This window comes from Salvelinus alpinus, chromosome 30 (genome assembly GCF_045679555.1).
Source record: "Salvelinus alpinus chromosome 30, SLU_Salpinus.1, whole genome shotgun sequence".
In the NCBI taxonomy this organism is placed as follows: domain Eukaryota; kingdom Metazoa; phylum Chordata; class Actinopteri; order Salmoniformes; family Salmonidae; genus Salvelinus; species Salvelinus alpinus.
In genome coordinates this window covers 36,276,256-36,302,777 of record NC_092115.1, presented here as the reverse complement: position 1 = coordinate 36,302,777, position 26,522 = coordinate 36,276,256, and the positions used below count along the sequence as shown (strand labels likewise).

At 42.2% G+C, this 26,522-nt stretch overlaps 1 protein-coding gene across 1 annotated transcript; it reads left to right on the top strand.

The window, feature by feature from the left end:
* The first annotated feature begins 4,949 nt into the window (after positions 1–4,949).
* On the top strand, positions 4,950–17,937 carry LOC139559972 (leucine-rich repeat-containing protein 52-like). The gene is made up of 2 exons (XM_071376471.1): positions 4,950–5,982; positions 12,881–17,937. Exons 1-2 carry the CDS (start codon positions 5,334–5,336, stop codon positions 13,225–13,227), a joined length of 996 nt encoding a protein of 331 aa, XP_071232572.1. The 5' UTR covers positions 4,950–5,333; the 3' UTR covers positions 13,228–17,937.
* Positions 17,938–26,522: the final 8,585 nt, after the last annotated feature.

The window sequence follows — 26,522 nt, the reverse complement described above, 5'->3', positions numbered from 1 at the left end:
GACATATTGGTATATTAACACACAGGAGAGGCGTGGCGCTTTCACTTAGTGGGGTAGAGTTCATGGACCATACCATAATATAGGTGGGGGAGTGTGAAACTTCCTAATGAGTTTAAACAGGGCTATATTTCAATCACAACCATAGAGATCCTATTAAAATACTAGAGAGGCTGGCATAAACCCTCAACGTTCCAGAATAGTATGAAAAGGGCAGCCTTTGTGGTAAGGGAGAAATCCAAATCAGTCTAAATGTTAGTAGAGGCATAGGTGATGAATTTACTGCTTTTAAGTAAGGAATGTGATATATCAGAAATTGTGTAATAGAATTTTAACCTACAACATCGTCATATAATTATGAATACAGTTTATATATGTTTTATTCACAAGTTCTGTATAAATATGCAGTACCAGTCAAAAGTTTGGACACACCTACTCATTCAAGGTTTTTATTTATTTTATTTTTTACTATTTTCTACATTGTACAATAATAGTGGACATCAAAACTATGAAATAACACATATGGAATCATGTAGTAACCAAACAAGTGTTAAAAAATCTAAATACATTTTATATTTTAGATTATTCAAAGTAAGCACACTCTTGGCATTCTCTCAACCAGCTTCATGAGGTAGTCACCTGGAATGCATTTCAATTAACAGGTGTGCCTTGTTAAAAGTAAATTTGTGGAATTTCTTTCCTTCTTAATGCGTTTGAGCCATCAGTTGTGTTGTGACAAGGTAGGGGTGGTATACAGAAGATAGCCCTATTTGGAAAATGTCCATTATGGCAAGAACACATCAAATAAGCAAACACAAATGACAGTCCATCATTACTTTAAAACATGAAGGTCAGTCAGTCTTGAAAATTTCAAGAACTTTGAAAGTTTCTACAAGTGCAGTCGCAAAAACCATCAAGTGCTATGATGAAACTGGCTCTCATGAGGACCGCCACAGGAAAGGAAGACCCAGAGTTACCTCTGCTGCAGAAGATACGTTCATTAGAGTTACCAGCCTCAGAAACTGCAGCCCAAATAAATGCTTCACAGTGTTCAAGTAACAGACACATTTCAACATCAACTGTTCAGAGGAGACTGCGTGAATCAGGCCTTCATGGTCGAATTGCTGCAAAGAAACCACTACTAAAGGACACCAATAATAAGAAGAGACTTACTTGGGCCAAGAAACACGAGCAATGGACATTAGACCGGTGGAAATGTGTCCTTTGGTCAGTCCAAATTTGAGATTTTTGGTTCTAATCACTGTCTTTGTGAGATGCAGAGTAGGTGAACGGATGATCTCTGCATGTGTGGTTCCCACTGTGAAGCATGGAGGAGGAGGTGTGATGGTGTGGGGGTGCTTTGCTGGGGACACTGTCTGTGATTTATTTAGAATTCAAGGCACACTAAACCAGCATGGCTTCCACATGCTGGCTTCCTGGCTTCCACTTTTTCAACAGGACAATGATCCAACACCTCCAGGCTGTGTAAGGGCTATGTAAGGGCTACCAAGAAAGAGTGATGGAGTGCTGCCTCAGATGACCTGGCCTCCACAATCACCCGACCTCAACCCAATTGAGATGGTTTGGGATGAGTTGGACCGCGGAGTGAAGGAAAAGCAGCCAACAAGTTCTCAGCATATGTGGGAACTCATTCAAGACTGTTGGAAAAGCATTCCTCATGAAGCTGGTTGAGAGAATGCCAAGAGTGTGCAAAGCTGTCATTAATTTGTTTAACACTTTTTTGCTTACTACATGATTCTATATGTGTTATTTCATTTTCTACAATGTAGAAAATAGTACAAATAAAGAAAACCCTTGAATGAGTAGGTGTGTCCAAACTTCTGACTGGTACTGATTGTCTGCATTGTTTATATGGAATGTTGACATATTGGCATTTAATTTGAAAAATTTCCACTTAAACTGGCTACCTATCTAGCTAATCAACATAGCCTACTGTGCAGATCATCTTAAAATTCTTTGTTTTACACAATATCTCATCACACCACTGGGTGACCATGGATGACCAACTCTCTGACCAAAATGCTGACATGTTATACTGTGATAAGACCTTTCATGTCCATTTTAGTATTCTAATTCCTAATTTTATGCTTAATTATTCTCAATATAAAATGTAAACAACTGAATGCATACATTCAATGTGCATTCTATCTGTTGATCAAAGGAAATGGAATCCTGTTTTACAAGAGGTAGTGATTTAACAATACTACCACACTAGATGGCACTATATTCTCAGTAAACAGCAGCCAAAGTACACTTTCTGAACGGCAGAAGCTTTGAGACTGGTCTCAAAGAAAGGATTGTGACTATCCCCTTATGAGAAGTGTGAATAAATACACAAATATTTTTGATGCCTCTTTGTTCTTTTTGAAGCAGGGACATACACTACCGTTGAAAAGTTTGGGGTCACTTAGAAATGTCCTTGTTTTTGAAAGAAAAGCAAATTTTTTTGTCAATTAAAATCACATCAAATTGATCAGAAATACAGTGTGTAAATGACTATTGTAGCTGTAAACGGCTGATTTTTAATGGAATATCTACATAGGCATACAGAGGCCCATTATCAGCAACCATCACCCCTGTGTTGCAATGGCACGTTGTGTTAGCTAATCCAAGTTCATCATTTTTATCAAGGCTAATTGATCATTAGAAACCCCTTTTGCAATTATGTTAGCACAACTTTCAACAAAACGATTTTGTGGTAAGTTGATGTATTTTATTATTTAAAAAAAAAGTTGTAGATATATTCCAATGAAGTTAGATCTATATATGTTTTTAAAATATACAAGTAGGAAAGCCTTAAGATAAATAATCCACTTGTTTAGACAAAAACATGTAGATACTTTTTGAGTAAAGTAATAATATGTTGCATGAGTGTTTTGTGGGCAACTCGCCCCCCTACTAGGCCCCTGGGGGCTAGTTACCCCTTTATGGTTATGAATGTGTTTCTATTTGTCATTTAGACAATGACGGGCACCGTTAGCGCTAGTTAATGCTTACTTGCTAGCTAGCAACTTCACTAGCAGTAAATGCTAGCCAGCTAGCTAGTTAGCATAAGCTGCTAGGAGGGCTAGCTAGCAACCTTATTACCAGATTGTCTGAGGTAAAATACATTAAAAAGATAACATAACTTAATTGCAGTTGTAAATGTTTCCACTAGTGACTGATAGCTTCACAGTTAATGTTACTTTATAGCCTTTTAGCTATTTTACACAGCATTTTATGTCATATAGCTAGATTACTAGCTACGTTTTTAAGAAAGAGCTTTTCAATTGGCTTCTCTCAGGTGGGGACTAGATTAGGTGTGAGCAGTGGAGGTGGGCCCCAATTTTACTGGGGATGGTTTTATTTGTGAAGTATTTACAAATTAGAATTGTGCAATAGCAGAGCATAAGAGAGTTGCCACATCAATGTTACACTGAATTCATTAGTTAAGTCATTGTTATTAAATGTTATATTCCATTCCAATGAATAGTTTTTTTTCTTCCTTTAACTAGGCAAGTCAGTTAAGAACAAATTCTTATTTACAATGACGGCCTATACCGGACGGCGCAGGGCCAATTGTGCGACTCCCTATGGGACTCCCAATCACGGCCAGTTGTTATACAGCCTGGATTCGAACCAGGGTGTCTGTAGGGACACCTCTAGCACTGAGGTGCGGTGCCTTAGAAAGCTGTGCCACTCAGGAGGCCAAATATAAACAACTATTGAAAACCTTTTGCTTCTGAATGTTATTTTAAAGACCGCTGGGATTTAAAATCTTGCATTACTCAAATAATATTTAGTGCAATTGTACATAATTGATTGTATAGAAAAGGAACAACAAAGAAAATGAATGTGCAGGTGAGTTAAAAAGAGGGACTTTACATCAAATCTCCTCATAGTGCGGATATTAATGGTGACATGTGCAACACCATTTCCCCCCATATTTTATTTAAATAATTAAAACAAGACAAATAGACTTAGCTTTTAAGTATGACTTACTAAAGAATTTCTAAATAAAACAGATGAAATGGATTTGAACCCTATGCCATAACCTTAAACCCTATGCCATTTACCCCACGGGGGGTTATAGTTACCCCAGTACTTTAAAAAACGCCCCGTTTCTAAAAACAACATTTCATTAAATAACTAAAGGGTCAACTGTAGCCATTTATTTCCCTTTATAGTTTATTCACCTGAGAATGACCTTCATCCACATACCAATTTTTTCCAAATGTTGCTTTTTTGTGTCAGCAATTAGACATTGCGCTTAGAAGGGCTAGTTACCCCCAGAAACCTATTTTTTTTGTTGCGGTTTGACTCTGAGAAAAGCGCTTTACAAATGTAATTAATTATTATTATTATTACACTGAGATAAGTAGAGTATTATGTTGGGTCATTATAGTGTCACAATTGACTACAACTTGGGCATTTTATTTCTAGAAAGCTTTGTGTACATTGGTAGAATTAGGTAACCTCTTCTAGTTTGTGTGACAGCTTGACTCCAGTTGTTTATTCTTTCTTGAGCTCCTCTCTCTCCCCACACACTCAATGCAACGCGTGAGCAGTGAGCACACCAAACCGACCACCTTCTCATTCGTGGCTCAGTTTCAGAGAAGGCAGTCACTCCATCCACCACGCTTGCAGGATACCAAAATACCATTATAACACTTGGCTACGACGCGCCAATGAACTCTCCTGCATAGTGAGTTCAAATGGCAGTTTGTTACGCAAAAATGATTGATACTGGAGGAAAAATGTTCTAATCGACCAAATCGAATACCAGAGAATTGGAACTGAGAGGAGAGCTCGGGCGTCTTGAGTCCTGCATACCCACTATAATGAATACGCGCGAAAACCCAAACGTGAGGCGACTCTCAGAATGAACTACAATGACAACTTGCGAGGACAAGTGGCCAACAACAAACCTCAATATCAGGTAACTATAATTGGATAATTTTAAATAGGCCTGGTTAATAGCATTAACATTAACTGATAACTGTCAGAGGACATATGCTATCAATGAATAATGCGACGGCGTGCCCACTGGGCAAAAACTGGTTGAATCAACGTTGTTTCCATGTCATTTCAACCATAAAATTATATGTGATAACTTTGAATCAACGTGGGAAACTTATTGGATTTGCCAAAAGTCATCAACACAAGGGGATTTCGTATTTTTTTCATCCAACTTTTAACCTTAATCGAATGACATGGTGACATTTTTGTGGATTTCAATTACCAAACAAATGTAAATCAAAACTAGACGTTGAACTGACGTCTGTCCCCAGTGGGTGGTTTGTACAAACGGAATTGATGAAGCCCTTGGCGTTGTCATGCGTCTTGCCCTGCAGCCCAGTGCGCAATCCTTGCGGCTCATCATTCTGCTGATCCTCGTCATGGGGGTGGCCTCGTCCCCGGCTCTGACGGCGGGATGCCCGGCCCGCTGCGTGTGCGATGACCAGCTGGTGGTCCAGTGCGCCGGGCAGCACCTCACCACCTTCCCCACCGAAATGCCGCTCTCCACGCGGCAGCTCATCATCTCCAACAACCGCATCATTGAGCTACCACCGCTTCAACTCAACTACCTGTCGGACTTGGTGTATTTGGACTGTAGCAACAATTCACTGACGGAGATTTCGGAGTCCACATTCGGTAACCTGCGGAAACTTGCTTACCTGGATTTGTCCTTCAACACCTTGACGCGGATAGAGGACAGGACGTTCGGGCCGCTGTCCAGCCTCGTGATGCTGAGGATGACGGACAACCCCGGCCTGTCGGACATTCACCCAGACGGTTTCGCGGAGACCTCGGCGCTGCAGGTGCTGGACGTGAGTAGAAACAACCTGACGGTGCTCAACATCAGCTCTCTCATCGGGCTGCCCACCCTGCGCTCTGTCGGCCTCAGCGGGAACCCCTGGAGCTGCGACTGCGACAATGAAGACCTCTGTCTTTGGATCCACATTGAGGGATTCAAGTTTCAAGGTAAAACTGTATGCACTTTCAGAGAGAAATACACATCCATATAGAATATGGAACTATAACATTTTATCTGTTCTTTGTGGTTACATATTTGACCAACATTGACATTGTGCATGTTCATTTATACAGTAATTATTTTTCAACTTGTCCTTTCCTGGGATTTGAACTCACAACTCACAAGCCAATCTTCCTGCTACACGCCCATGCCTGTGTCAGTTATCAGTTAATCTGACTATTCTCTCATCATTGATTTGATTGACTTATTTACTTATTTTAGGGTGTTCACACTCCTGAAGTGCTCACTGAAAGCATTTCACTTTGACAACCACACGGCTGTGTTGTAAGCTATGAGCTCAGTCCCTTTGATCGTCACTATCAGCCGTCTGGACCTCATCTGTTTTGAGAGGCACCATCTGTCGTTGTCTCAGCAGTTTAGAAAATAAGCTGCTGATTTATGGAAAAAGCTCAGGTTCTTCAGTGAGTTTGAAAGAGGGGTCTCAAGTGAGCATAGGGGGGTTTTAAAGTGTGTGTGTGCCTCAGTCACCAGATCTCAACCCAATTTAACACTTGTGGGAGATTCTGGAGTGGTGCCTGAGACAGCATTTTCCACCACCATCAACAAAACACCAAATGATGGAATTTCTTGGGGAAGAATGGTGTTGCATCCCTCCAGTAGAGTTTGCAGACACTTGTAGAATCTATGCCAAGGCACATGGAAGCTGTTCTGGCTCGTGGTGGACCAACACCCTATTAAGACACTTTATCTGGGTGTTTCCTTTATTTTGACAGTTACATGTATTCCTTTACTGCATACATTTAATGCGCGGTTGCCTGCATCATGGGGCCTAGGATAAGTTTTGAAACAGGTGATAGTGGAGGCTAAACCTAACAGCAATTGTCGACGATCAAATAACACACGACCGAAATGAGAGACGTACTGAGGAACCTTTCTCTTATTCCTTCATTCACGCATGCAATTAAGGCCTAATCCAAAAACCCACAGTGTCTAGACGTGAATTGACCAGTGAATCTCCACCTGTGTCCACCTGCACATGCCCCACCAACCGGAAACACTTCAATCAACAAACTACACGGAGTATACAAAACATGAACACCTGCTCTTTCCATGACATAGACTGACCAGATGAATCCAGGAGAAAGCTACGATCCCTTATTGATGTCACTTGTTCAATCCACTTCAATCAGTGTAGATGAAGGGGACGATACAGGTTAAAGAAGGATTTTTAAGCCTTGAGACAATTGAGACATGGATTGTGTGTGTGTGCCATACAGCGGGTGAATGGTTAAGCCAAAAAATGTAAGTGCCTTTGAACGGGTTATGGTAGTAGGTGCCAGGCGCACCGGTTTGTGTCAAGAACTGCAATGCTGCTGGGTTTTTCCACACTCAACAGTTTCCTGTGTGTATCAAGAATGGTCCACCACCCAAATGACATCCAGCCAACTTGACACAACTGTGGAAAGCATTGGAGTCAACACGGGCCAGCATCCCTGTGGAACGCTTTCGACACCTTGTAGAGTCCATGCCCCGTCCAGTTGAGGCTGTTCTGAGGGCAAAAGGGGGAGGTGCAACTCAATATTATGAAGTGTTCTTAATGTTTGGAATACTCAGTGTATATGCCTATATGTAACGAACGTGCCTCAGGGAACCACGCTCATGTGATCAGTAACCTTGCCTTAGACTTGAACACCTCAGTTAGTGCCTTAGGCCTTTAGCTCAGTGGCCTAACAGTCTTGTTGTGCGCTGTGTGGGTTCTTGTTGTGTGGGTTCAAATCCAGTCGGTTACCTATGCAACAACATTTATTTTGAATAAGGATTGATTCTTTTTCTGTTGTATTCTTGTATCTTGACAGATTAATGTACTGTACATCCGCTTTTGGCTTTGTTCAGTTTGGAGTGGTATTCCCTGCTTTTTTGGGATGTGTCAATACACAAAAGGGTAGCTACAGTTGAAGTCGGAAGTTTATATACACCTTAGCCAAATACATTTAAACTCCGTTTTTCACAATTCCTGACATTTAGTCCAAGTAAAAATGCTTAGGTCTTAGGTCAGTTAGGATCACCACTTTATTTTAAGAATGTGAAATGTCAGAATAATAGTAGAGAGAATTATTTATTTCAGCTTTTATTTCTTTCATCACATTCCCAGTGGGTCAGAAGTTTACATACACAATAGTATTTGGTAGCATTGCCATTAAATTGTTTAACTTGGGTCAAACGTTTCGGGTAGCCTTCCACAAGCTTCTCACAATAAGTTGGGTGAATTTAGACCCATTCCTTTTGACAGAGCTGGTGTAACTGAGTCAGGTTTGTAGGCCTCCTTGCTCGCACACGCTTTTTCAGTTCTGCCCACACATTTTCTATAGGATTGAGGTCAAGGCTTTGTGATGGCCACTCCAATACCTAGACTTTGTTGTCCTTAAGCCATTTTGCCACAACTTTGGAAGTATGCTTGGGGTCATTGTCCATTTGGAAGACCCATTTGCAACCAAGCTTTAACTTCCTGACTGATGTCTTTAGATGTTGCTTCAATATATCCACATCATTTTCCTGCCTCATGATGCCATCTATTTTGTGAACTGCACCAGTCCCTCCTGCAGCAAAGCACCCCCACAACATGATGCTGCCACCCCCGGGCTTTACGGTTGGTATGGTGTTCTTCGGCTTGCAGGCCTCCCCCTTTTTCCTCCAAACATAACGATGGTCAGCATGACCAAACAGTTCTATTTGTGTATCATCAGACCAGAGGACATTTCTCCAAAAAGTACGATCTTTGTCCCAATGTGCAGTTGCAAACCGTAGTCTGGCTTTTTTTTATGGCGGTTTTGGAGCAGTGGCTTCTTCCTTGCTGAGTGGCCTTTCAGGTTATGTCGATAAAGGACTCGTTTTACTGTGGATATAGATACTTTTGTACCTGTTTCCTACCGCATCTTCACAAGGTCCTTTGCTGTGGTTCTGGGATTGATTTGCACTTTTCGCACCAAAGTACGTTCATCTCTAGGAGACAGAACGCGTCACCTTCCTGAGCGGTATGACGGCTGCGTGGTCCCATGGTTTTTATACTTGCGTACTATTGTTTGTACAGATGAACTTGGTACCTTCAAGCGTTTGGAAATTGCTCCCAAGGATGACCCAGACTTGTGGAGGTCTACAATTATTTTCCTGAGGTCTTGGCTGATTTTTTTGGGATTTTCCCTTGATGTCAAGCAAAGAGGCACTGAGTTTGAAGGTAGGCCTTGAAATACATCCACAGGTACACCTCCAATTGACTCAAATTATGTCAATTAGCCTATCAGAAACTTCTAAAGCCATGACATCATTTTCTGGAATTTATCAAGCTGTTTAAAGGCACAGTCAACTTAGCGTATGTAAACTTCTGACCCACTGGAATTGTGATACAGTGAATTATAAGTGAAATAATCTGTCTGTAAACAATTGTTGGAAAAATGGCTTGTGTCATGCACAAAGTAGATGTCAAAACCGACTTCCCAAAACTATAGTTTCTTAACAAGAAATTTGTGGAGTGGTTGAAAAACGAGTTTTAATGACTCCAACCTAAGTGTATGTAAACTTCCGACTTCAACTGTATTTATAGTGCATCTCGCTGAGCAAGAGCCTGTCACACCATGATACACTTACTAACAGGCATCCCCCATCAAACGCGCACACAGACCAGCTCGTCATCCTCTCCTCTGCAGCTCAGGCAGAATCCTAAACTAGTCCTGTAAGAGCTCTTCTACTTCCTGCTGCTTATTGCCTTTGTCTGCTTTCATTTGGAGCGGAGTCCCTTCCAGTCACAGCTTCCAGAAAGGGAGAACACACACATGCACGCACACAGGGGACTCGCTCCGGGGGGGGAGTACTGTATAAAGCAGAAGGACAGAAGGTGTATAGAGATGCCGTGTTTTTGATCGTCACCATCAGCCGTCTGGATCTCACCTGTTCTGAGAGGCACCGCCTGTCGTTCTCTCAGCAGCTTAGAAATAATGCATTGATAGAAGGAAGAAGGGAAGAAAAACTCACAGAAGGAACTAACAGATTCTCCACTGCTGTCTCGCCTCCTGAAGATTAGCATACTGCCTGTAATTAGTAGTTATATACGGAGAGACGCTAGGAATAGCGTGGTGTGCGGACGGGACGGGGAGAGGAAGCCTCTCCTTTGATGTCGGCCACAAAGGGGGGTGAGAGGGTGGCCCGGGGGCTTCCATGCCTTGGGGAGAGAAGGAACTCTAGCTAAGTAGAGGAAGTGGAAGGAGTACTTCATGTTCACTGGGAAGAGGAGGGTAGCGTGTTGTATTATTGAAAGGAGTGCTACTGTAGTGGTGCCAGGAGGTCTGAGGCTAGCTAGGTCAGAGGACAGTTCCAAGTGTAGTGCTGTGTGTGTCACACATCTGTGCTGCTAAATTCGTTTCTAAACTCTCATGGCATCTGAAGACAAAATGGAATGTCTTTGGAGGCAACAGGAAATCTAGGCCTGTCTCTGTTGTTATCCCTTATCCCTAACTCCATTAGTAGTTATGTACCCCCTTATTTACTGGGTTATGCATCTGCCCTGCCTTTAATTAAATAATCAAAGACGGAGAGCAAAGGGTCAGTTGTGATGTAGGCTAAGACAAATCAAGAATATATGGTGTGGATTTCTACACTGGAACACTAAGTATTCATTTGATGTAAATCGGATATATTATGGACCTTCCCTTGTGCTATTCTGTTTCAGTACATATCATTGTCTGTAGCTGTCACGTTCCTGACCTTATTTTCCTTTGTTTAGTCTTTATTTAGTTGGTCAGGACGTGAGCTGGGTGGGTATAGTCTATGTTCTGTGTTTCTATGTTTAGGTTTGTCATATTGGCCTGATATGGTTCTCAATCAGAGGCAGGTGTTTTGCGTTGTCTCTGATTGGGAACCATATTTAGGTAGCCTGTTTTGTGTTGGGGTTTGTGGGTGGTTGTCTTCTGTCTTTGTGTCTATGCACCAGATAGGACTGTTTCGGTTTTTCACATTTGTTGTTTTCGTATTTTGTAGTGTTCACGTTTATTGTCTTAATTAAAGTCATGATGAACACTAACCACGCTGCGCTTTGGTCCGATCCCTGCTACACCTCCTCTTCAGACGAAGAGGAGGAAATCTGCCGTTACAGTAGCTCCATTCAGATTTGTACTTAAGGATTTGAAATGTCTCTAAAGTGAAACTAGCACAACATACTGTATGTCTCCATTTCCTCAAAAAGTCCATACATGCACAATGTATGGACAAAGCCTGCCTGCACAGGTTCTGTTGGGCAAAATAAGCCAGAGCAAAGTCTGCTGGCATGAAACACAGAATACAGAACAGAGCAGAGCCAGCCGGTCAGTCAGCCAGTCAGGCAGCCAGGCAGCCAGGCAGCCAGGCATAAAAAGCTAAAGTCGTTTGATCTCATCCCGAGAGAGATCCCCCCCCAACACAAAAAGCTGCGAAAACAAAAGCAAATTAAAGCGTGTCCTTTGAAATTCTCCAACACGACGGGTATTGCAAGCACATTCCAGGCTTTTTTCTTCTTCCGAAATATTACCCCTAACAAACGGAGACTTTTAGATGATACCCAGGCAGCCACACACACAGTATTAGCATCATTAGATCGATAGCATCTGTTATTAGACCAACGTACTAAATCAAACTATTTGCATCCCAAAACACATTTCCTCTTCCCCCGCACAATAGGTGTCACCTGTCAGTCAGGTGTTTGAAGCTACAGAACAGCAGTTCCCTGTTCTGACATTCAAAACAAACATCCCCTTTTCTATTGAGATTCACGGATTCTGAGTGAGTGAGGTGCTTAGTTATGATCCAACTAGGAGCCCGTTGGAGCCAGGCAGCTTAGAAGATGAAAAGCCACGCTAACTGTACCGTACCAGTCAGACACAAAAGACAGAGTTACCCAGTGAAATCCAGAGGGGCTGAAATCGGCTTGAATTATTCAAAAGCCTTGAACTTGGTGTAATGTAATATCAACGTAACAACACACCAATAGCAGGCTGTCTCTCCTATTCGGTTATTTTCTGATAAGGGAAACAAATCAACGTTTATTGGTCGCATACACAGTTTTGCAGATGCTATCGCAGGGGCAGCGAAATGCTTATGCTTCTATGTCTAACAGTGGAGCAATATCTAGCAATAAAAAATGATTTAGCAGGTACTGTTTTCTTACATGGTCGTTTTTATTATAGCTGCAAATGGAAAGATATTTCAGTAGGGAGTGTGTGTGTGTGTGTGTGTTATCCATCTCTCATGAAGGTTATGTAAAACTATATAATGTAATGTGTATGAATTATTCAACAGGCCAGAGATCTCTATTTGATGAAATATAATATTGATATCACCTTCCCTGGGTGGGTAACCTACGCGCTCCCCAACACTGGCAACACTTCAAAGAACATTTCCAACATTATTATGTGTACACAGTGTGCTGACTAATGCATCTGACTTAGAATATTTCCCACATCAGCTTTTATAGAGAAAAACAAACTACTACTGTTGTCTTAACCTTAGCAGGCCTAGTCCTAAGAGTAATGCTCAAGTTAGGGTTAGGGAATTGATCATAATAATGGTGTCAGTTAGTTGTTCTTGTTTTGGTAATACTGTATGGGCTCAGTACTAATTGCAATGACTACTAGGGCCCGCACTCTTTCCTGGTCATGTGACCTGACCAGGAAAAACAGTCTGCACTAGTGTAGCCTATAATTAGGACACAGAGTTTTTACTGGTCACGTGACATGCTGAAGAAAACCTCTAATCATTACAGCTAGTGATAGACTTTTACTGCTGTGTCACCAATGCAAGTTCTAGTATGACTTACGTAAGTAATGTCATTAACCCCCACCTGTGCTGTGTTCTCTTTTCCAGACGAGGGCCAGACGGTGTGCGGGGGTCCTCCTGACCTGCGGGGGCAGCGTCTGGGTGAGCTGGGGCTGCAGCTGCGATCGCAGTGCCACCAGGGCCTGGGATCGTGGGACTACCTGTTCTTCGTCGCCATCGGCTTCATCATCTTTGCGGCGGGCACGGTGTCTGCGTGGGCCATCGGGGTGGTCATGGTGCTGTACGAACGCTACGTCAAGAAGAAGAGCGAGCAGATGGACCCCGAGGACGAGGTGGAGCAGGGTGCAGGACCTGGCACGGGGAGCGCGGGTCGTCACGATGCAAATCCACATGGCAATGGAGGTTTGAAAAACACTGGTCACATGGTGGTTTGACTCCTCCCTGTAGCCCCCCCCCCCCCCCCCCTTCCGGCTGTGCCTCGGAACTCACAGAACTACAAAACCTGTGATGTCATAGGATGGCAGAGATTAAGAAGAAACTTCAAAATAGAGCACACTGGGATTTCTATTGACTCCCTTGTAAAAGACAAACGAGAGACAACACAGAGATGTGCCTGACTGTCATTGAGATTGAGAGTTGAATGGTCATAGTCATATACACTGAATGTACAAAACATTAGGAACACCTTCCTGATATTGAGTTGCACCCCCTTTGGCCCTCAGAACAGCCTCAGTTCGTCGGGACATGGACTCTACAAGGTGTCGAAAGCGTTCCATAGGGATGCTGGCCCATGTTGACTCCAATGCTTTCCACAGTTGTGTCAAGTTGGCTGGTTGTCCTTTGGGTGGTAGACTATTATTGATACACAAGGGAAACTGTTGAGCGTGAAAACCCCAGCAGCTTTGCAGTTCTTGACACAAACCGGTGCGCCTGGCACCTACTATCATACCCCGTTCAAAGGCACTTAATGTGTATGTGTGCCATGTGTAAGTTTGCCATTCAAGCTCTGAATGGCACACATACACAATCCGTCTCAATGGTTCAAGTCTTAAAGATCCTTCTTTAACCTGTCTCCTCCCCTTCATCTACACTGATCGAAGTGGATTGAACAAGTGACATCAGTAAGGGATCATAGCTTTCACCTGGATTCACCTGGTCAGTCTGTGTCATGGAAAGAGCAGGTGTTCCTAATTGTTTTATTATATAGGCCTAATCATAATCATATTGCAGGACATCTCTCCTTTTCTGTCATGACTGGTTTATGACCGCTACACAACAAATATTAGCTACACAACAAATACCATTTATCAGGAGTGCGACATCACAGCCTATTTCATCTCAGAGCCTTTGCCAAAGCAGGAGATAGAAACAGAATCATGTATTGATGAACAAAATATTGAACAACAAATCGTCTTTTGCATAAAAGTGTGGGCTGTAGCATTTACTTTTAAATTGTTCGAATAGACATTCAATCTTACAGAATGCGCGGCCAGTGTTTGGCACTCGCTATAGGCGCATGCAATTTTAGTTTGAAAAAGTCACTGCAAAAGATGAATACATTCTGCCCACACCTCTACAGAAATGTGATTACATTTGCCATTGCATTTTCTTTTAGAAACTATCATGGCCCAGTTCCAACATCTCCAAATCATACAGCAAAGGCATTTTTGTTATCATAAAAGGTGAATGGAGGGCGTTTTCCAGGCAGGGTTGTAACGCTCGTTCACAAGAATATAAATATACAGTGTTGTATGCCTTTGATTTAGTGAGACATTAACTCACGATTGATACATGAGACCCCTGTTCCTCTCTGGTCCTGTGTGAGTGTGAGTGTGTGTGTGTGTTGGGAGTTTGACCCTTTACTATTACCCAAGTAGAGCCCTGTCTGCTGATGGACTTGGCTTTAACCCAGCATGCTGTTGGAGCTTTTCTGGCTGGCCTCTCAGTGGGGCCAGGTAAACACAGATTGTGATAATTGATTCCCAGTGTTCCTGCTGTCCCTGGTTAGTACAATGCACAGAGTTCCATCCACCCTAACTGTCTCCACATGCACTGACTGCACCAAAAGCCTTATTGAAGTACGGAACTATTTCTACAGCAATAGCACAAAACACTACTGTGAATCAGAATGATTATTATGAAGCACAGCACTAGGCCTACTTTGGCACAGTTGCTTTAATCTATTCCAAACCCCTCAGAATACTACTGACCATCTATCATTCACTGGCTTCTTTTTAAAGCTAAATTCAGATCACATGGATCAACACTCACTGCACTCCCTATCTGTCCTGTCGGTCTTCCGGCTGCACTCTGACGGTGATCCTGACTCTTGACTGTTATAAACTTAGGTGAGTCTCCCCATTCATCCCAACAACAACAGCTGCCCTAAGGAAAGGCTGCGGCTGGATTACACTGGCTCTGAGGGGCTGTCAGAGGACATATCCATTACACAAAGGATTGATCAGCTGGAGTGGGGGTGTGAGAGGGAATAAAGTTATATGACTGACAGAGAAGCCAATATGAGACATACTTGGTGCACCTAAGTCAGTTTGTCACCCCTACCACACACACACACACACACACTAGGAGGTGATGCACATGGGTGTTACAGAGATAGACTAGGGTCCAAGGTGCCCCCAAGGTTAATGCACTACATTAATGTACAGTCAGTATTTATGTCATAACTTCTGTTCTGATGTATCTAACCGACTGGGAGCATGTTCTCTAGGAATAGGAGAGGTAGCGTTGACTGTTGGGCTGGTGTCCTGATCAAAGCAGAGATGTTATTACAGTTAAATTACTTTTATAGTGACACTGTCTATGACACTCTGTTTCAAGTCAGCACCAGGCAAGTCTGAACCAAGAGATACACTGCAAAAGTATGTGGACACCCCTTCAAATTAGTGGATTCGGCTAGATCAGCCACACCCATTGCTGACAGGTGTATACAACCAAGCACACAGCCATGCAATCTCCATATATATATAAACATCTGACATAATTCGTTATTTACCATTATTTTCTATTGGGCACAAAATAATCTGAAACAAACCAAAACAAACAGCAGATACATCCAACAAGTTTGTAGAGTCACATGCTTGACGTAATCATTGCGTGCTAGGAATATGTGCCCAAATACTACACTTTTGACAACTTTAATACACATATAAGTGGACTCGTCCCAATACTTTTGGTCCCCTCAAATTGGGGGACTATATATTAAAAAGGCTGTAATTTCAAAACAGTTCACCTGATATGGATTTTTTTACCTTTATTTAACTAGGGAAGTCAGTTAAGAACAAATTCTTACTTTCAATGACTGCCTAGGAACAGTGGGTTAACTGCCTTGTTCAGGGGCAGAACAACAGATTTTTACCTTGTCAAGTATGAGAATACCCTCAAATGAAAGCTGACAGTCTGCACGTTAACCTCGTATTCATTGTATCATTTCAAATCCAAAGTGCTGGAGCACAGAGCCAAAACAACACAAAATGTGTCAATGTCCCAATATAGTCCAGTTTGTAACATTCTCTATAAAATGGGCATTTAAATTATGTTTGATTCAATGTGGTGAGCTTTGAAATTATGGATGTATGTCCATTTAAAGCGGTTACAATTCGGGACATTTTGATGACGGTAATATGATATGATACTTTTTGAAAATATTAAAGGGACCAATACCCAAAAAATGACATTTTAGCCTGTGTGGCGCCTGGCCTTCATTGAATAATCACCCACACAGGGTCTGTATGCCAACAGACTACAGAATAGTGTCAGTCTGTCTAGGTTGGAGGTTGCTCATGTACATACAATACATACTCTACCCTGCTATGCTTGGATGTCTCAATGCACATTTTCAACCACAGGTTGCTGGTTGCTATTATACTTGCATGTCATACAACAGCCATAGTATGTGGCTACAGTACCTATCTGCATGGTCCCTACAGTACAGTGTATATGATATACAGTCACTATGCATGTTCAGTCTAAGGTCTGTGTATGAACTTTAAACCACATACCAGTCAGTATATCCCAGATACTCACCACAGTATGAGTACATCACATTCTGGTAAGGTATCTGGTTAGGCAATAGGGCGCGCAGGCACGAGGTGCTCTGGAGAGGGGAAGGGTAGGGCGGGGTGCTGCAACAGGATACCTTTCTCTAACCCTAACTCATGTCTCCACGGCGACCCAGCAGGAATGTCAAGGAATGACCACATGTCTGTCCCTGTCTTAATGAACCACGGAACGACCCCGCTCCCCTTTTAACCACTTTCCCTCCAACACGCACACAAACACCCACACACACTCTCCGACCCCAATCCAGCTACATACTATCTTTACCATTCATTGGACAGGTATTTGTGACTCTTCCAAGATAGCTTCGAGGTAAGTTTATGTTGGCTCTGAATATTGCTCTCACATTAAAGATGGGTCCTGTTTGTGACTTCATTGATTGGGTGGGTGAGGAGTTGGGCAGCATGTGATCCAGGAAGGAGCAGGCTGACCTGGGTTAGTTAGACACAGTCACAGCTGTCTCTCTGAGCTAGCTAGTCACATGGGCTGCGACGGTATGACAGGCGGTATGACACAAACGCACGTGTTTGTGATCTTATATGGGGCCAGCAAGGTCCAAGAGTCACCTTTACACTGCCTTACCCCCCCCCCCCCCCCCACACACACACAGACACCCATACAGACTAACCAACTAAGTATTGGGTACTTACTATACAATCATTTCATCGTACCAAGTCCTTGGATAGAATTAAGTCACACTTTACTATAGATTTACCGTAAACTGGGGTCGAGACATAAGAAAACTACTGTAGCTTATATTAAGTGAACATCTCTAGTGCTTTTTTTTTTTACAATTGTAAACTTAAACGACGGTATATATTGAGTGTTCTGTACCTGTTTTGTACCTTTCTGAAGTTGTTTTTGTCGTTGCTAACTAACCTATTTATTCTGACGGCACAAAACAATGGGAATCTGAGAAGCACAGGTTGATGAATCAAATTAAATGAATGACTTATGTACAGTATGACTGATTGGTTGGCTCCTCTGTGTGGTTTAACTGCACAACAGCCTGAGAGGGCTTGCCAACTCTATACCCTTCCAAAGCAATAAAAGGTCATTGGATCCGAGAGGAGTTGTGGTGTCCTTTTGTGCATCACAGAACAGCCCGGAGAGGCGTCCTGCTTTGTCTTGTGTGTCCTCTGTCTTCTTTCTGTAACTCCCACTGTATCTGTCTCTCTGACTGTCCTCTGTAGATGGACACTGGCAGCTTCATTAACATCTAAATAACTTACACACATCTTTGACCCAGGGTATACACATACACATACGCATGCACACAAACACACATATACACACTCTCTATCGCTCTCTGTCAGTGTATTATGGAATATTGGATAGAGTATTCTGGGTGTCCAGACTGATCCACAATTATGTTAATCCAATAGTGTTGTCTGGGAGAGTGAGATAACGAGATGCTAAGCTCCCACAGAGGAGCGAGCAGGACAATGATATTGCAGACTCGAACAGACAGGCAATCTGCAAATTGCTCTGTGGTATTTCTGTGTGTTATGGCTGGTCGAGGGCCTGAAACATATTTGCGTAGTCTTTCAATTCTTTTTCCGCACTTTGTCTGTTCTGTCTGTCCCAGTTTATCTCCAATCTGTCTCTCTCCTTTATCGTTCTCACTCTCTTTACTCCTTTCTCTTTTTGTGATTTTTCTGGGTCGGGGCCACCGACACCGCTTTTTCACCTGTCACTTTCCCTCCTTTCTTTTTATGTCTCTCTCTCTTGCTCTCTCACCATATGTCCTTGTGTATCTTGCTCCCACGTCTATCAGTAAGTTCCCTCACTTACTGTCCTCCTCTTTACCGCCCTTCTGTTTTTCTCTCTCCCTCCCTGGGAACATGACCTTTGACCCCACAAGACTGTCACACCAGGGTCCCGATGACCTCTTGGCACGTTAACTCTATACTACACTACTCCAGAAGGTCACATTTCAAGGTACTGTATATTCCGATCCATTTTTTTCCACTAAGCGGCATCAAGGGAATTTAAACTTTTAGTTCTGAACCCAGCGAGACATTTCCAATATTAATGTGATCTATTTTAATCTACTTTTTACTCAATGAATTATTAATAGACCATCTTGGAATAAACGGCAGTCTCTCTTGCAGGTTGGGCTATGTAAAGCCGGAATACATTTACAATGTAGATTAGATGCCTTTCCTAATTGAAGGAAGAGTGTGTGTGTGGTACAGTACATGAGTATATTCAAGGTAAAGATTTTGTGGCTTAATGAGGTAAGAAAGTAATTTAGCTTATATATAATGCAAGTTTGAACTGGGATATAACAAATTACCTGCTTAGCTTGTCAAAGTTCCATATATCAAATTTAAGTAAGGCTCCTGAGTGGCGCAGCGGTCTAAGGCACTGCATCTCAGTGCTAGACGTGTGTCATGACGTTGCCTGTTTGGGTACATCAAGCCCCATCCCCCTCTCCCTGCCACTCCCTGCCTCCCCCTTTCCTCCTTCAACCCATGCTGTGGTCACAGAGAGACGTCGTAAATTCCTGAGAATCTCCTCATGGCCAAACAGTATTAGAGAGAGGGTAAACTTTCAGGACAAAGGGATTTCTTCCACCTCACAGAACTTGAGGTACGAACAGATTTCATGTTCCGGAAAAAGTATAAAAGATCGGTGAAGATTCCAGCTATTAACTGGTCCGTTTGTCACAACTTGGGAAACTCATGGGAGACTGTGTGGCTACATTACCATACCACTGTTTATATAATAGCCTCAGATATGAGGTTTACATCTAATTGTTGTATAAAATGAATGAGTGAGTATGATACTGTTTGTATAATTATGTAATTTGATGTTGGACTGTTTAATTAAGAAAAATACAATTCCTTTTGATTTGAACTAAATCCGAGGACCCGCCCCTGAGCCCAGTTGGGTCAGACATCCTGGGACAGCCCCTTTCTGCAATCCTAACAAAAACCCAACTCTGAGAAATTATCACTAGACCATGTTTTTTCTCCATTAGGAGGAGAACGAAGGTTGTGTACCATTGCTGAATCTGTTAACCATACCACGTGGTTAAACTCTTAGATGAATAAGAACAAGTCTTTGATATTGACTACTAGTCTGCAGCTAGGAATTCGGTATCATTGAACCCAAAGAACGACAACCGCCGAAACATCCATTCTATAATGAATGTCACTCTGAACGATCCACAATAACCAAGACAGAGAAAGACGGACGAAACTCTCCAACAGAAACTAACTGTTCACCAGCGATCAAGACGACACACTGAGCGTAAATATATATATATTGATTGCAATTGTTCCCAAATGAGTGAGCGTTCATGTGTAAAGGATTAGCATGTCAATTGTTATAATTATGAACTCTGTAGTGACTTCTTAGTCGACCCCCAATTTTCCCTTTGTCTAACAAGCCGCCATGCCGGTTCAGCCCACTAGGGCATATTTCTCCTATCATTTCATGTAACCATTTTAAGTTTGTTTGTTTGTTTATGCATTTCTGTGAATTACTTAGTTAGTAATAAATAAATGATTTAAGACAATTGATGTATGGATGACTCATAGTGAAGACTGGGTTCGTGCAGATAAGCAACAATTTACGACGTTTGGAATGAGACTAACGTGAGGTAAAAATAAATAAATCATTAATCAGAAGACTATTGATCAGATATGAAAATATCTGAAAGGTTATATTGGGAAATTATAACTTTGTAATCTGAACACTTTCCCTGGTGCCCCAAATTCATAGTTAATTAGTTACGTTATTAATCAGTTGATCGCGTAATCCCTAAATCTTTGATAAAAACTAAGTCTTCAATTTAATGATAGCAAAGACACGACACGTGTCACTACAGACCCTGGTTCGATTCAAGGCTGTATCACAACCGGCTGTGATTGGGAGTCCCATAACGTGGCGCACAATTGGCCCAGCGTCGTCTGGGTTTGGCTGAGGTAGGCTGTCATTGTAAATAAGAATTTGTTCTTAACTGACTTGCCTACTTAAATAAAGGTTAAATAAATACAATTCTGAGTGGAGACTGGTATAGATGCAGCACCTCAGAGCCCTCTGGTGATGATGTTTGGATTTAATCCCCAGACACACAGTAGAATGTTTGTTGTTGCATTCCTTTTGAATTAGGAATGCTCATTATCCTAGTCTCTTTGAAAATTGTTTTCATTGCCTCAGCTAAAACTATATCTGCTTTTCTTTTTAACAGCAGCAACTGTGTTATCTAGGTCACTTATTTCTGGAATCCCACTGGGCACACACTGGTTGAATCAATGTTGTTTCCATGTCATTTCAATGAAATTACGTTGAATCAACGTGGAATAGACATTGAATTGACGTCTGTACCCTGTGTGATTTCTACAGCTAGGTATTGATAAGTCTGACGTTAAAAAAAAGTATTTCTGTGCAATAATGAAATATATTTTGAAACATGTATTTATTTATTAACCTAAGTCCCACCAACAAAACTAATATAAATGAAAATCCTCTTTATATTTAAACACACCGTTTCCTAAAACAACATTTATTTAATTTTTTAATAATCCTCCTCCCACCTGTGACTAAGTGGTCAAGGGTCACAGATCCACCATGACCTCCCATGATGCCCCTGTTCTGGGTGTGTTTTTATGGGTCGCTTGTGGTCTGTTGGCGCTCCAACATACCCAGGATGCTCTCTGCCATCCCTCTGACGTCGCTGTGGTTGTCAAGGTCAGAGGTCAAGGTCTTCACGAGGTCCACTGCCCCCTCCTCCTGGAGTATACGGCAGTACTGCACACGTGAGATCAAATAGAATCTCCCTTGATTTACAAAACATAAAACACCTCAATAATACACACACAATTAACTAGTAAGAGAACGCCTCCTCAGACCACAGAACACCATGCATCATCAATCGATAAATTGATGATTTATGGTTGTGGTTGTGTACACGTGTTCAATTGAATATTGCCCAGGTTTATGTTTACTGGCTCAAACAAAGAACACACTCACATCTACAACATGTTGAAACAGAAAGACCCAGCAGAAGACTTAGAAGTTTCTGCTGTGTAAAAGATTCATTGAATGGTTCAACTACACTGAACAAAAATATAAACGCAACATGTAAAAGTGTTTGTCCCATGTTTCATGAGCTGAAATAAAAACAAATTTGTTTGCATCCCTGTTAGTGAGCATTTCTCCTTTGCCAAGATAATCCATCCACCTGATAGGTGTGGCATATCAAGAAGCTGATTATACAGCATGACCATTACACAGGTGTACCTTGTGCTGGGGACAATAAAAGGTCACTCTAAAATGTGCAGTTTTGTAACACAATACAATGCCACAGATATCTCAGATTTTGAGGGAGCATGGACTTGGTATGCTGACTGCAGGAATGTCCACCAGAGCTCATGCCAGAGATTTGAATGCTAATTTCTCTACCATAAGCCGCTTCCAACGTCATTTCAGAGAATTGTCTGTACGTCCAACTGGCCTCACAACCGCATACCATGTGTATGGCGTCGTGTGGGCAAGTGGATTGCTGATGTCAACATTGTAAAGAGAGTGCCCCATGATGGCGGTGGGGTTATGGTATGGACAGGCATGAACTATAAGTGTGTGTTTCTTCTCCTACCTCCAGCACTTCCTTGTACAGCTGCATGCCCTGACACTGGAGGAAGTTACGCAGGGCAGTGGGTGTCTCATGAGTCAGGTTCCACAGAGCACTCAGGGCAAACTTCAGAGTGAAGTCCACTACTCCTGCCATTGCCTTCTGCTGCATTATACCCAGCAGCTTTTGTTAGGGGGGAGAGAGGTAAGGTGAGGTGAGGGAGGAGAGGATAGGGTTGAGAGGGAGGTGAAAGGGAGGAGAGAGGAATAGAGAGATGAGGTGGGGGGGTGAAGAGGGAGATATGAGGTGAGGGGAGAGAGAGAGAGGAGGAGATAGAAGAGAGGTGAGAGGGAGAGGAGGAGGGTGAGAGGGAGAGATGAGGAGAGATAGAGGTGAGGTTGGGGATGGAGTGATAGAGAGGAACAGAAGAATAGAGTGTAGAGTGTAAGGAGGAATGAAGAGAGAGAGAGAGTGATAAGAAAATGGAGGGATATGGATATCCTACCTTCATAATAAAGATATCAGCCCCCAGCTGTGTGGTCTGCTCTGTGGACAGCTGCAGAGAGACAAACCGTTTCAACAAATGAAGTGGCTGCGAATCAGACTTTTCTGGACCCTCTTTCTGACAGCTAAAGGTCCTGAAGCTTCCACGCATGTGCGTGATTCTCAACGTTACGCACAGTCTCTGTTCTACTCGTAGAGAACAGATTTTCAAACAAAAATCAAATTTTATTGATCGCATACACATATTTAGCAGATGTTAACTTCTAATTGGTCCCAATCCCGGATCCGGGAGCACCCCCCACAGTAAAAAAGCTGACTAGCATAGCCTAGCATAGCGTCACAAGTAAATACTAGCATCTAAATATCATTAAATCACAAGTCCAAGACACCAGATGAAAGATACACATCTTGTGAATCCAGCCATCATTTCTGATTTTTAAAATGTTTTACAGGGAAGACACAATATGTAAATCTATTAGCTAACCACGATAGCAAAAGACACAACTTTTTTTCCCCACCATTTTTTCCTGCATAGGTAGCTATCACAATTTCCACCAAATAAAGATATATATAGCCACTAACCAAGAAACAACTTCATCAGATGACAGTCTGATAACATATTTATTGTATAGCATATGTTTTTTTTAGAAAAATGTGCATATTTCAGGTATAAATCACAGTTCTACATTGCAGCTGCAATCTGAATTAGTGCCGAAGCAGCCAGAATAATTACAGAGACCAACGTCAAATACCTAAATACTCATCATAAAACATTTCTGAAAAATACACAGCGTACAGCAAATGAAAGACCAACATCTTGTGAATCCAGCCAATATTTCAGATTTTTTAAGTGTTTTACAGCGAAAACACAATTTAGCATTATATTAGCTTACCACAATAGCCGGAAACACAAGCCGTTTACCAGTAGCAAAGGTTAGCGATCGTAACAATCCAGCAAAAGATATATAATTTTTGACTAACCTTGATATACTTCATCAGAAGACAGTCCTGTAACATCATATTACACAATGCATATAGGTTTTGTTCGAAAATGTGCATATTTAGCAGCACAAATCGTGGTTATACAATGTGATTAGTAGCAACATTTCAGGCAATCTGGCCGGCGCCATCTTGGAGAGGCACCTAATCTAATCAATAACTAATCGTAAACTTGACTAAAAAATACAGGTTGGACAGCAAATGAAAGATACATTAGTTCTTAATGCAACCGCTGTGTTAGATTTTTAAAATTAACGTTACTCGACATTCAGCGTGCGTTACAGCGTGCCTAAATCAATGGCGGACTAATAATTTTACATCTTTCCACAGATATACGAATTAACATCATAAATAGCTCTTACTTTTGGATGATCTTCCATCAGAATCTTGGGCAAGTGGTCCTTTGTCCAGAACAATCGTCTTTTGGTTGAAAGATGTCCTCTACTCCTGTAGAAATTAGCTGCTAACGCCGATGTACCGGAGAGGTGCCCAACTCGTGATAACGCCTGACAAAGAAACTCCAGAAAATCGCAATAAACTGCTATAAACTGCTATAAGTCGGTTTAAATTAACTACCTTATGAAGTTTTTAAGACAAAAAACAAATTAAATCAGAGCCGGAGATATAGAACTGCTAAACCGAAAGCTTTTGAAGACGCCATGCCGGTGTAGCTCATGCGTCAGGCGCCTCGTCGAAAAGGTTGGTACTTCCGTTCCAAGAGGTTTTATACTCCCCCAGATGGTGCTATCCGCTCCATTCAAAGTCTCACCGCTTACTGACATCTAGGGGAAGGCGTATGCAGTGCATGTAGCCCCATAGCTTATAAGGGAATTTATAAACCGACCCTGGAACAGAGACCTCAATTTCAGAAATCTCACTTCTTGACAGGAAGTGAGCTGCAGAATGAGTTCTGTTTCACTCAGAGAAATAATTCAAACGGTTTTAGAAACTAGAGAGTGTTTTCTATCCAATAGTAATAATAATATGCATATTGTACGAGCAAGAATTGAGTACGAGGCAGTTTAATCTGGGAACGAAAAATCTTCAAAGTGTAAACAGCACCCCCTATTGAGAAAAGGTTATTAATGCGGGTGTAGCGACATTAGTGGGCTGATAAAATGCAAATTAATTACTTAAAAATCATACAATGTGATCTTCTGGATTTTTTTAGATTCCGTCTCTCACAGTTGAAATGTACCTATGATAAAAATTACAGACCTCTACATGCTTTGTAAGTAGGAAAACTGCAAAATCGGCAGTGTATCAAATACTTGTTCTCCCCACTGTATATATATATATATACAGTGGGGAGAACAAGTATTTGATACACTGCCGATTTTGCAGGTTTTCCTACTTACAAAGCATGTAGAGGTCTGTAATTTTTATCATAGGTACACTTCAACTGTGAGAGACGGAATCTAAAACAAAAATCCAGAAAATCACATTGTATGATTTTTAAGTAATTCATTTGCATTTTATTGCATGACATAAGTATTTGATCACCTACCAACCAGTAAGAATTCCGGCTCTCACAGACCTGTTAGTTTTTCTTTAAGAAGCACTCCTGTTCTCCACTCATTACCTGTATTAACTGCACCTGTTTGAACTCGTTACCTGTATAAAAGACACCTGTCCACACACTCAATCAAACAGACTCCAACCTCTCCACAATGGCCAAGACCAGAGAGCTGTGTAAGGACATCAGGGATAAAATTGTAGACCTGCACAAGGCTGGGATGGGCTACAGGACAATAGGCAAGCAGCTTGGTGAGAAGGCAACAACTGTTGGCGCAATTATTAGAAAATAGAAGAAAATAGAAGAAGTTCAAGATGATGGTCAATCACCCTCGGTCTGGGGCTCCATGCAAGATCTCACCTCGTGGGGCATCAATGATCATGAGGAAGGTGAGGGATCAGCCCAGAACTACACGGCAGGACCTGGTCAATGACCTGAAGAGAGCTGGGACCACAGTCTCAAAGAAAACCATTAGTAACACACTACGCCGTCATGGATTAAAATCCTGCAGCGCACACAAGGTCCCCCTGCTCAAGCAGGCGCATGTCCAGGCCCGTCTGAAGTTTGCCAATGACCATCTGGATGATCCAGAGGAGGAATGGGAGAAGGTCATGTGGTCTGATGATTCAAAAATAGAGCTTTTTGGTCTAAACTCCACTCGCCTTGTTTGGAGGAAGAAGAAGGATGAGTACAACCCCAAGAACACCATCCCAACCGTGAAGCATGGAGGTGGAAACATCATTCTTTGGGGATGCTTTTCTGCAAAGGGGACAGGACGACTGCACCGTATTGAGGGGAGGGTGGATGGGGCCATGTATTGCGAGATCTTAGCCAACAACCTCCTTCCCTCAGTAAGAGCATTGATGATGGGTCGTGGCTGGGTCTTCCAGCATGACAACGACCCGAAACACACACCCAGGGCAACTAAGGAGTGGCTCCGTAAGAAGTATCTCAAGGTCCTGGAGTGGCCTAGCCAGTCTCCAGACCTGAACCCAATAGAAAATCTTTGGAGGGAGCTGAAAGTCCGTATTGCCCAGCGACAGCCCCGA

What these genes read in the sequence shown, in the direction of transcription:
- LOC139559972 (XM_071376471.1), top strand. Translation starts at nt 5,334, where the DNA reads ATGCGTCTTGCCCTGCAGCCCAGTGCGCAATCCTTGCGGCTCATCATT. An exon ending in TGAGGGATTCAAGTTTCAAG is followed by an intron (nt 5,983 to 12,880) that starts GTAAAACTGTAT and finishes TCTCTTTTCCAG; the next exon opens with ACGAGGGCCAGACGGTGTGC.